Below are 10989 nucleotides of genomic sequence, written 5' to 3' on the forward strand. Positions count from 1 at the left end.
AACACAAGCATATTACAAGTGTGAATGTTTACTCCACACCAGAGTCTGGAATATCTTCGTCTACACCTTCATGATCATTCTGAACTGTCTGATGGTTACTTCCTAGACATTCACATGTCTGTGCATGACATGTTATTACCAACACCACCCAAGGTAGACAGAGGTTATGTTTTCACCTGTTTGTCTGTTTCTTTGCCTGTCTCTGAGCAGGATATCTCAAAAAGTTGTGGACGGATTGGAATGAAATTTGGTGGATAGGTTGGATATGCGACAAGGAGGAATCAATTCAATTTTGGTGTAGATCCGCATCCAGCTACTGTAATTTTTTAGTGATTCTTAATCATTGAGAAATGGAGCAAAAACGATATATAGCATGAGAGATATCTCAAAAAGTTTGCGACAAGTTATGACAAAACTTGGTAGGTGAGTTGGTTAGGTAACAAGATCAAGCCAATTAGATTTTGGTGAAGATCCGGATCCATATCCGGCCTATCGGTGGATACAAAACGTAAACTGTTCAGCCTGACAGAGCCTTACCCTCTACTAAGTGCAGTTCTAGTTCTTCTTGCACTCACACTGTCAAATGCTACATTTGCTTTTCCGACTTTGGCACTTGATAGCTGCCAGAAAATCATCTGGGGCAGGATCAGGCATGTTTCCCTATTTAATCACAAGATAATCATCATCATCCATTGCCCATTCCATTGCTAGGTGGGTTTGGTGCATTCACAAACTGGTGAATGGCTCTTCTATGTATGGCAGCTTGATAAATTTGCTCTCTTGACATGTTCCATAAGAGAGTCGTGATTGGGAAGGAGAGAACTCCTCGACTTGCAATCCATCCTGAACATGTTGTATATCACAACATTAATATTCTTCTTGCTTTGTCTGCAACCATAGAGTATGCAGACAAACTGTTCAAGCTCTTCCTGAAGCTCTGTTGATACATCAGATTGCTCTCAAAATTCCTTCAAAGCATCCATTTGTTTTTCCATAGCCAACATTAACTCCAGGGCCTTGGTCTTACCTTTAACATAAATGGTTCTGGCTGAGTCCCAGGCTGTGAAACAGAGAAATGGGCGCCTTTTCACCTGCATAATCTCGGATTGCTGCGACATGTATAGTTGGAAGTAGGTTTCCCCTTCCTGTGCGAAAGAGCACTCTGCTTCTCATCATTCCTTGAAATTCCTGCAAAGCCAAGGGCTATGATGAAAACATCTATGTCTGGACTTCGGATGATAGGATTTTGTGCTTGGGTTGAGATGTTCAAGGTTGAGTTTGTGCTGCTTATGCAGCGTGCAGAAAAAGTCTTGTCAGCCTTCTCCTGATCTCAGCTGAGCTATGAAATTTCAACTTCCAGCACACAACAAACAGTGTGAATGTCATCGCATTTTGTTCCATGTGCAAAGAACAATATGACATTTATGAATTTTTCAGGCTCAGTCGTTTTCCATGTGTCAACAGAAACTTCACCAGCTCTTCCTTGTCTTGGTTGCTGTCATGTCACCAAATATTGGGAGTGTGTGAATTCGGCTACTTAGTTCTTGAATTAAGACCAAGCCATCCATGATCCAAATTGTCCTCTTTGGAACAGACTCAACAACTGGTGATGGCTCCAGGACAGATTCCAAATGATTCATCAAGTCGGCTTTGTTGGTTTTCACAATGCCACCATTCTCATTAGCTAACGCACTAATGGATTTGAACAGAGACTGTACTTCATAAGTTTCTGCACATCAACATTCCTCTCCTTAGAAGCGACAAGTAACTTTGCAAAGAGGCTCCTGTCTTGTTTCAGTATGTGCGCCTTGTCGAGCTTCATTGTTGACATCTTCTTATAGCCTTTGATGAGAAAGTCTTTAGTTTATTTTGCTTCATTGTCATGTGCAGATCAGTTGAACCTTATTGTAGTCATTACCTCTGCCACCGAAGGTAGATGGAGGTTGTTTTCACGCATATCTGTCTGTCTGTTTGTCTATTTGTGAACAGGATATGTCAAAAAGTTGTGGACGGATTCGGACGAAATTTGGTGGAGAGGTTTTTGTGTGGTGTGTAACAAGGACGAAATTATTAGATTTTGGTAAAGATCTGGATCTGGATCGGAGAATTTTTAAAGTGATCCTTCACCATTGAGTGATGGGGCCAAAAACGATATATAGCATGATGTTTCAAAAAGTTGTGGATGAGTTATGACAAAACTAGCTGGATGAGTTAGTTAGGTGACACTAACAAACCAATCAGATTTTGGTTCAGGTCCGAATCCAGATCTGATCTATCAGTGGGATACAAAACGTTAACTGTTTAGCCTAGCGGAGGTATTCTCTCTACCGAGTGCTGTTGTAGTTATTTAATGTATCCTTCAGTTGCAGCAGTGCCACCATCATGTGCCCCAAGCATTTCCTTTGTGATCTCTGCACTAGCAATGACACAAGAATATACAGTGCCTTCAGAAAGTATTCACACCCCTTGTCTTTTTCACATTTTGTTTTGTTACCGACTGTATTTAAAATGGATTAAATTGAGATTTTTATGTCACTGATCCACATATAATAACCCATAGTGTCAAAGTGGACTTTCTTGAAAGACTTTTTTGCAGGTTGTGCAGAGTAAAACGAGTGTTCATTTACATCCGTATGATGTCAAATATATAAATTGGATATAAGCACACCGGACACTCAGCCGAGGTTTCAGACTATGGCACGCTTACGTACTGCACCATCAAATAAACTGTTCCAACTCGTTATTTTGATGGGATTTTTACTAGTAAATATATATTTCTTGTTTGGGCCACAAGATAAATTATATTAGATTTTTGCATCTATTGGTAAAAGGAGAAGCGTCCAATATTGTGTGTTATATCCACTGCTGCCGCTCACCTGTAGTAACAGGAAATAGTATGGCCTCAACTCCTCTCCTCCGCGGCTATTTATCGTATTTCCTATTTTTTAGTGAGTTCACTTTGCATTCAGGAACAGAACAATTTTGGTTAACCGTTTTGAAATTGCACTCTTTCCTCTAAATTTAGAAAATCATGTTTAAACCCTATTGGAATTACAGATTTTGCGCAACCAATGGAAGGTTAAAAGTGCCCGGTGAGTTGAACCGAGTCACTGAAAACGCACACATGGGGCGATGCGCAAAAGGCCTTGTATAACATTCATAAGTGAATTTAAAAGTCTCGTATTATTTGTTGTGGTGCGATTCCTGACGTTTTGCTCAAAACAGATGCCAATCACTCATTTATATATCTACCATCACTTCTTGCTTAACTATTCATGTTAAACTATCCTTAATTGGTGATACACCTTTCTTAACCCTCTCTGTCATGTATGTATTCGTTGAAAGTCTTCATCTTCCGTTTTTCTCTTAGCCATCTTTTCATAAAAATTACCAATTCTGTTTTTACAGCGCAGCCCATAGGGCAAAGCCAACTAGAACAGTGTTTGTCGGTCCATATGTATGTATGTATGTATGTATGTCCCCTCAAACATATACCAATCAGAGCTGAGGATCTGGTCACATGACAGAGTTATGTGATTACGTCTGATGTCATTACGGCAGTACAGTGGCTGACTCTACACACCGCCATTTTGATGCCAATTTCGTTCAGGCCGAACATATCGTCTAACCTGTCGTATATTCCAACGATGCAGTACTTATAGGACTTAGGCTTCATGACTTTATGGCTCACCTTCAGGCCGCTTCGGACAAATTATCCCAGGTTTCTTAATACAGTAGTATTGTGTTCGTAATAATAATAATAATAATAGCATTAATACTGATAATATAGTAAATATAATCGTAACACAGCAATCCCTTTGTCGTTATTGCAAAGTTTCTAGATTGAAGTGGTGTATGGTTTGTTCATCGTTAACTGGAAACATAGAATAAACCAGTGTCTCAGTCGCAAAAAAAATTAATACTTACATTATTTGCTAACTGGTATCCCCACCCAGGTCATACCATCCTCTTCAACTGAAGTATCAAACAAGCCAGGCTATGCCGATGTTAGACTTTCAGTCTTGTTTATACCTTCTTGTTATCTCCTGTTGTTACCATACAATTGATAACTTCTGCATTGTGCTATAGATTCTACAATCTATAGCATCTTCCTTAGTAGTGTTATATTTTATGATTACCTTTGATAAACGTTTTCACTTCCTTCCATAACCTTATATCTTTCTTTAAGTATTGTCAAGATAAAGTCTTAATGTTTATGGAGCAGCAGGGGGCTCTCATGACAAGTTGAGAGCATTTTTGGCTGAAAACCAACCCTGGTCACGTTGCCAACCCCACACAAGTTGTTATAGGTTAGGGTATTAATTTGTAACTTGTTCAGGATTAAGCTTTGTGAAAGCCACAATAGTATCTGCAACATCCACCAGTGAATTCTTAACAGACGGGAAACCTTCTTCAGACAGTTTATATAGTCAGGTTGGGAATCGAGCCCAGGATGGACAGCTCTAAGGAGAGTGTGCTCTATCCAGTCCACAAACTGGAATAATAAAAACAATAATCGATGGCTGAATATTTTTAATATCCAGGAAGAAAAACATCAAAATGATTTCATCACAAAAGCCTCCAAACTTACAATTTAAAATGAGTACAGGATCGGCCTCTTCGTAGTCCTTATTGTTTTGCAGATGCTACAGCAAAGAGAAATATGCACCAAATGGAAAACACATTTCATTTAATGTGGGATAACTTTGAAAACATTTACTGGATGCCCACACGGTGTCCTGGTAATGTAGCTGCATTTACTTTGCCTTCGAGAAAGTGGAACTTTACAGGAAATACACCGAGATATGACGTTCCAAGTACTATCGTGTGAACCTGCACCGTCATACAAACAACTCAAATAAATAAAGGATTTACCGTCTACATTTACAACAGTGAAACACATAACAGCGAATAAGTCTTTTTTATTTATATTGAGAAATGCTTCGAAAACTTACAAACAATAAAACGGTATTTTGACAGTTTTTAAATATGCTTAGAAAATTATATCAGACATCAATATTTACTCCCGCCAGGGAGTAAAGCATTCGATCGTGTCCGTCCGTGTCCGTCAGTGTGTGTGTGTGTGTGTGTGTGTGTGTGTGTGTGTGTGTGTGTGTGTGTGCGCGTGCGTATGTGTGTTTGTGTGTGTGTGTGTGTGTGTGTGCGTATGTGTGTTCGTGTGTTCGTGTGTTTGTGAACAAGATATCTGGAAAAGTTCTGAACGGATTTGGATGAAAGTTGGTGGGATGATTGCCCTTGGGATAAGGAAGAATTGATTAGTTTTTGGTGAAGCTCAGGATATTATTCCGGATCCAGGAATTTTTTGAAGGATTTTTTACCATTGGAAGATAGGGCTCCAACTTGACCCACGGCGGGAGTATGCGCTCTACTGAGTGGCGTTCTAGTTTACATCTATTTCAATTCAATCTGTCTAAAATTACACATTCATGTTACACACAAACACACACACACGCATGCACGCACACATGCACACATGCACGCACACGTGCATGCCCCCTCCCCCCCCCCCCCACACACACACACACGCACACAAGCACGCACGTATGTATATGCACCATTTTTTTTGTTTGTCTGGTTGATTTGTTTGTGAAGTAAATGATAGCTCTTTCACGAGCCTCGATTCAGTACACAAAAAACACACACACATAAGCACGCACACACGTATATGCACGCACGTGCACACACACCAACACGCAAGCACGCACACACACACACACACACACACACACACACACACACACTCTCTCACATGCACGTGCACACACACGCACGCATGCACACGCACACACCGTTTAGCATGTGCAGGTAAATAAATACACTCACTCTCATCAGTTAAACTATAAAATAAATATCTCGAGCACTCACTTTCTCCAGCAACCTTTTTACAGGCAGCACAATGGTCGAACGGTTTGCCTTCCGATTAAAATTCCTCCCAAGTCTGCCTTTAGCAGGGGGGACATACCAGCAATCCTGTGAACCATACATCCTGATCCTAACACCTGGTAAATAGGCGGACAGTACCAAGTATAACCGTTGATCAAAATTCTGGAAACAATAGACTATCTGAACATCTTTTCGATACAAACTACACTGCATTCTATGAAAGAAATAGCATTAAATAAATAATAAAAAAACGAGCTCTCCAGATCCAGGTAACGTAGTCCTTGTACATTCCTAGCAAAGGCCTCTAATCACCTGCTGTAAGTACCAAAATCTAAGTGGACAATGTGGTCATTGCGGGACTCGTTCGGGAAAGTCAGTTTATCGCCTTTGTCAAAATCACAGCCATTAAACCGGGCGAGTCCATTGGTCTTTCTGTTGTCTTTCCTCTGTCTCCGACTTTTGACGAATAGGGTCACAGCCAGTGAGAGGACGACTATAAGCAAGATAACGAAACCACTGCCAACAATTGGCAAGAAGAGGTCCTTCCGACCTGCAGGGGGAGTTTGAAAACGAGTCCATGGAGAGTTTGCCTCCGCCGAACGAGCCCCATTCACAATGCAAGAAGAGCGGCCCGCCTTGTTGCCGGCCACGATGCACACGTTGTAGCTACTCCCAGGTATGAGGTCCCGAAGAACAAAGCGGCGCCACGAAGAATGGATGAGAGGAGATTGGTGACGCCGTGGATCTCCTTCCTCCTGATAGTAGAGGAAGTATTCGCGGACGACAGAGCGAGGAGAGCACCAGCTAATTTCTGCTTCTGCCTCATTGAGGACCGCCACACCGGATATGTTGGGTACTTCCGGTGGCCTATCCTCAGTTGTGATGCTGAAGCATTTACAGCCCGTCTTTTCATGGAGCACACTACAGGGTAGCTGGTTGTGTCTACACCGGTCATAGACACAGGACTCGTGTTTCTTGTTGCCGGCACCTCCACCACTCTCCTCGGCAGAGCCGTCAATCTCGTGGACGTTAATGAGTGGAGTATATGGACGATTTGAGGGTATTTCGTTGTTGGCAGAAGATTCTGGAGGACCATCAGAGGATGATGGAAACTTTTCGGCAGTCGCATCAAAATCGTCGTAAAAGTTATCGTCAAATTCCCAGTTCGTCATGTTATGAGTTGTCGGGTTGAAGACATTCCTCGATCCCTGCTCCGTAACACCATCCAATGATCTTCCAGACGACGAAGGTGAGTCCTGTCGCCTTCTTGTCATTTTTTCATGTCCTCGCATTAACCCGTTAGGTGGTGTTGCGCAGGTGATGTGACAAAGCAGAGTCAGAAGAATGCAGGTGAATGGGTTCATGGTATGCTTCACCTGTAGGCAGAGACAGATGGTCAGTGGTGAGCGACAGAGAAGCTTCAATGCACCTTAAATCCGAGACAGTTGATTATGACCAGGTATCGTCCACCTTTCGTTCACCTATCATTCGCGTTCCGGCATATGGTATTCAACGTGTATTCATTTCTGCATTTAACTTCGAAATACAAACGAGTCTCGAATACTTCGGTGATGATTTCTAAAAGCAAAACGTTTATTTTTGGACTTCTCCACCAGGCCGTGAATTCCATAAGCACCGAAATTAACAACATCAACATCTTTTAATAACTCGGTGGCGACGACATTCAGCCCAGGATGTTGATAACTATTCACGATCGTTCACACGAGAGAGTTGCGCATTTATCGGAACATTTAGGCTCCTTGATTTCTATTGAACGGTGAAGGCTGAAGGCATTTCACTTCTCGTTATCTTGAAACAGGCAATTTATTTGATGCGAAGAAGAAAAGTTTCAGTTTTCGAGAAGACTTGCAATTTCGCATCGTGAAGGAAAAGAAAACTTCTGATGGTACTACTTAGGATGTCTAAACCTCACCTTATCAACCTGCGGTCACTCTGAAAGGTAGAAGCGGAAAACCAAAGAACGTCACACCTAGATTTTCACCAGTTGGCGGATACTCTCGTCGTTCCAAAAGGCTCTTTTAAATGCGCACCGGGAAAGCTTGGAGGTTGGTGCGAAGGGGCAGCGCTTGGGAGGGTCTTAGGGTGGATGAGGGTGGAGCTGTGCATGGTGATAGCTTCCATGTATGGTTCTTCCTTACACATTGACGTTCAGAGGAGGAGTGTCCGTGTGAATTGCCATGCTCGACATTCCTTCGCAACACCTCTTTTCAACCTGGCCTCACCTATTCGAATTGGATCAACTGAACGTCAAGACGAGAACTAAAATAAAGAGCTTGCGTATTCATGGCGACATGTATTTCTGAGCCGTGTTGGACGTTGTTTAAACCACCGGTGGTTTCAGATCATCCACCTGTTTCTCATTGTCATCTGGAATGTGCTGGCAAGATGCTCCCTCGGAGGGTGAGCTCGGATCCTTACTTGTCAGGTGTCCTTCGTCTTCACCTTGGACTTTCGGAATTATCACAGCGGCAACAGGTGCGCCAGTTGCTTGGTTCGACCTTTCCCTCGCGCTGCTCGAAAACACTTCATCGGAAGAAGCTGAAATTTGTTGTTTGCTCGAGGAAGGATTTCATTTCGGTGCTGTTCTGCAATTGAAGCGTTCAGCACGAAGCTCAATTCCAGCAATTACTCAAGACTGATAAGGAGGAGTTGGGGTGAAATGTTGAGACCGCTACAGGCTGATCCAGAGGAATGTGTGGGAGAAACTTGCCCCACCTTATCCCACCCTTACCAAATTAGAGGGTGAAGGGGATCCTGCCCCACCTTTTACACCTGTAGCAACTCACAACACCAACATGTACGAATATATATTTTTAAACTGCACCCATATTCAGTGAGTCTTATGACGGGGATTACTAAGCTTCAGAGCATTATCTCAATTGCCTAGTGAGGGTCCCAGGTTCAAGTACACAAGTGGAGCATCACGAGTCAGTCTATGACATGCCTGTCATTTGCAATGACCGTCTGATCTGCACGATTAAAACAGGTGCACCTTACCTGCATTATAAGGATACTTAGGGCCGATTACTTAGAGAACGAGTGTAGCTAGCATACCTTGAACCCAAGGGCGATACTCTTACTGCTAAACTGCTCTAAATGTGTTGTAGATGCTCATGGCCATTGGACGAGGCTATTAATCAGTGAGCCTTTTACCATTACCTGGAACTGGGAGGCTCTGCATGAAGAAGTGAAAGTAGATAATTATTCATCAAACCACAGGGCCAGGAAGCTCGCAATCAGTGATTATATTTGGTAATGAGTTGGCTTGATGGAGACAGACGTTCTCTCCCAAAATGGGTGCCTTTTGGTGTTCACCAGGCTGGAATAATGCCTGCTTTTGTTGGAGGAAAGCGACTAACACCCCTCCCTCTCTCCTTTGTCCCCTACGACCCCCACCATCCCTGCATTCAGTAGCAGTTGATTGATGAGGCCACTGCACTGCGATGCCATGCTAGAGGTTGTGGGTCCAAATCCAGTTCTTCCGTTAATTTGTATGTAGCACAAGGCGGCGGGGTGGCATCTTTGGCCGAGGGCATGGCTGTTCCGCTGATGTCCCGCCCTCTGCTGGTTATGGCAGGAATTTGTAATTTGTTCAGAGTGCCGGTGATAGCTCGCCGACTCTTCGCCAAGGACACCGTGGGATCTTTAACATCCAGCAACTAATTCCTGCAGATGGGACATCCGTTTAATGTCCGTCCGAAGGACCCTTCCTGTGTAACACTGTGATGGCAGTTTATAGCTTGGTCGGGATTCCAACCCAGGGTAGACAGCTTAGAGACGAGTGTGCGTAGGCCTACCTGATACCTCTAAGTCTAGGGTATCCCGTCAGCCCTCAAATCCACCCGAAGGCAGTACTATTAGGGATTGGGATTCAAAGCTTCATGACATCTATCCAGTTCCATGAGAACTGCAACCTCACAACTGGAATGCAAATAAAAACCCAGCAGGTTTACTAACGACATTCAGGGTGTCTATCTACCTGCAATAATTGATTTTGACTGAATGTGATGCTAGTCCGTTTAGTCCATTCGTTATACTTGACTCTTATCCCCTTCACTTGTTTACAGGACGGTGTTGCCGGATAACAATGAGTCGCTGCCTGACGGGAATATGAAGAGGGGGGGGGGGGGGGAGGGAGGAGGGGGGGAAGAGAGGATGGAGGAGGAAAGGAAGGGAGGCGGGGGGGGGGGGAAGAGAGGATGGAGGAGGAAAGGAAGGGAGGGGGGGTAAGAGAGGATGGAGGAGGAAAGGAAGGGAGAGGGGGGGGGGGGGGTAAGAGAGGATGGAGGAGGAAAGGAAGGGGCAGGGGAGGGAGGGTAGGGTTAGTATATCGCACAAAAATGTTAGTCAATAAAAAAATGGATACGTAAAAACAAAAAGGGAGCTCTGTCTACTGTAACACCATGGCTTACAAAAAAAGCCTGAATAGCGGTCACCATGTGGTGGTTAATCATATTCAAAAAGGATGTTATAACACACCCAAACTTCCCCGGCCTTGTGACTAATTAATTAAGAGCCCTCGTGAAGCGGCTAAAGCACTCCAGCAAGCACTCCAATGAAATGGGTGATAAGGCAAGCTTGGCAAGCGATCGCAAGCTGATTGCTTCTGGTTGAAATGGCCGAGGAATTTAAAAAAAACAGATCACAGGTACAGTGGAGTGACACTCTATCCCATGGAAGCATAAAAAAAACTAACCCCAGAAGGAGAATGACAGCCTCGCTTAAATAAATGAATATATACACTTAGTTATAAAATCGCTAGATATGGTAAATTTTGTCAGATTTCACTCCAGATTTAGACATTTATTTAGTCTATAGCATCCAATGCTCAAATCCGAATCCAGATTTTGATGGTATGCTTCAATTATGTAATGATAATTGATCGTGTTTCCAAGGAAAGGCTTGTTTGAATAGGCTGAAACAAAATGGTGGCTTAATAACCCAGCGAGTGGCAGTGGGCTGGCCAAGATGGTGGGCCGCCATATTGTTAAGGCTTTTTCGGGTTTTTTCGGTTGTTATAACACACCCAGTTTTCATAATGGCAATCTGTTGGAGGTCCAGGTG

General features: G+C 43.3%; 1 protein-coding gene across 1 annotated transcript; it reads right to left on the bottom strand.

Moving 5' to 3' along the window:
- Positions 1-5590: 5590 nt before the first annotated feature.
- Positions 5591-7958, bottom strand: LOC137436260 (uncharacterized). Its single transcript, XM_068129981.2, has 2 exons — positions 7838-7958; positions 5591-7280 (listed from the first exon to the last, which is right to left on the bottom strand). The coding sequence occupies exon 2, from the start codon at positions 7266-7268 to the stop codon at positions 6213-6215; it is 1056 nt and encodes a 351-aa protein (XP_067986082.2). The 5' UTR covers positions 7269-7280; positions 7838-7958; the 3' UTR covers positions 5591-6212.
- Positions 7959-10989: the final 3031 nt, after the last annotated feature.

This window comes from Myxine glutinosa, chromosome 11 (assembly GCF_964187855.1).
Source record: "Myxine glutinosa chromosome 11, kmMyxGlut1.1, whole genome shotgun sequence".
In the NCBI taxonomy this organism is placed as follows: domain Eukaryota; kingdom Metazoa; phylum Chordata; class Myxini; order Myxiniformes; family Myxinidae; genus Myxine; species Myxine glutinosa.